The following is a 1,461-nucleotide window of genomic DNA, read 5'->3' on the forward strand; positions in this document are numbered from 1 at the left end:
TTTAACTTGAAAATGAATTTCTGAAACCCCCCCCCCCCCAACAGGCCATTGAATGCATCACGCAGGGGCGGGAACTGGAGAGGCCCCGCACCTGCCCCAAGGAGGTGTACCAGCTGATGCAGGGCTGCTGGCAGAGGGAGCCCCAGCAGAGGATGGTCATCAAGGACATCCACAGCCGCCTGCTGGAGCTGGTCAAGAACCCGCCGGTTTATCTGGACATCCTGGGCTAACCGGGTCGTTCCAGTCCACTCCTGAACAAGCTGCCTTTTTCATTTTCAAATCTGATTTTTGTGGCTGAGCTGGGATCTGTTTGTCATCCAGCGAGCTCTTTTTTATTTTTACTTTTCATCGTTGCCGTTTGTTGAACAGAACCAGTCTGAAGTGACCTTTCTGCCTTCATTTTGTCCCATTCCAGCTCCAGAGTCCCGTTTACTGCCCCACCCCCCCCCATCATTCTCTGGAACAAATGTCAAATGTTTACCAAAGTGTTTAAAGTTGATCTTATGTGGGAGCATGGAGGGACGTGCATGGGTGTGTTTAACTTCATAACGTAGCAGGAGCCAGGGTCCGATCATGTCTCAACATGATGGATCATTAACAGGAGGTCCGGCTGCTGCTCGGCGTTTTACCACCGCTCGGTGCAGAAAAACTGACCTGGGTTGGTTTTCACCAGGGAGGCTTTTAGGAAATGTAAATAAGATAATCACAATAAAAGCTTGTTTTTCCACCAGTCAAAAGCACTGTATCATATGATTATTTTTAAAAACAGAACAAAAAAATTGACGTGTTTCCAGGAAAAAAAAGCACCCGATTCCAAAAAAAGGTTAGGATGTTGTGTAAAATGTAAACAAAAGCAGAATTTTGTTTACAATGGAGCGTAGTAAACTCCCACAGCTGACCTCAGATGTTTCCAGATTGTTGTTAAAGGAAGAGAGGACGGACCCTGAGCAACTTTACCTTTATTGTTTAAATAATACAGTGGTGGGCAGCACTAATCTAAAGATTAGTTGCACTAACCCTAAAGCACTAACTTTAATATTTAGCCCCCCTAATTCTAAAGCACTAACTCACTTAAAAATTTAGCAAAAGCTCATTTTGAAGCAGTAAAATCCCAGTTGACCCATGGATCATTCCTCAGAGTCAACATGAGAATATGCTCTGTGTGCAGATTATTAATATTTCATCGTGTACGGGTTCTATGGGTGCTGTTTGTAAAGTTACACAGTCAAAAATTACCACCAATATTTTTATTTTATTTAGACTTTTATAAGAAAAAAAAATATTTTCACCACGATTCATACATTTATAAATGTCATAGTTTATAAACTAAATATTTAACTTACAAATTAAATATTTAGTTAACAAGCTAAATATTTAACTTGTGACTTAAATATTTAGTTTTGAGCTAAATATTTTGATTGCAACCTAAATATTTAGGTTGCAAGTTAAATATTTAACTTG

At 40.3% G+C, this 1,461-nt stretch overlaps 1 protein-coding gene across 2 annotated transcripts in view; it reads left to right on the top strand.

Annotated features, from left to right (window-relative positions):
- Window positions 1-737, top strand: part of ntrk1 (neurotrophic tyrosine kinase, receptor, type 1) — a 55,011-nt gene extending 54,274 nt beyond the window's left edge. For both annotated transcript variants that reach the window (XM_014023441.1, XM_014023442.1), the window contains one exon: window positions 45-737. In XM_014023441.1, the coding sequence (XP_013878895.1) occupies window positions 45-230 (186 nt within the window). In that variant the 3' untranslated portion in view covers window positions 231-737. The remainder of the gene's footprint in view (window positions 1-44) is intronic.
- The last annotated feature ends 724 nt before the right edge of the window (window positions 738-1,461 follow it).

The sequence above is a fragment of the Austrofundulus limnaeus genome, unplaced genomic scaffold, assembly GCF_001266775.1.
Source record: "Austrofundulus limnaeus strain Quisiro unplaced genomic scaffold, Austrofundulus_limnaeus-1.0 Scaffold370, whole genome shotgun sequence".
NCBI lineage: Eukaryota > Metazoa > Chordata > Actinopteri > Cyprinodontiformes > Rivulidae > Austrofundulus > Austrofundulus limnaeus.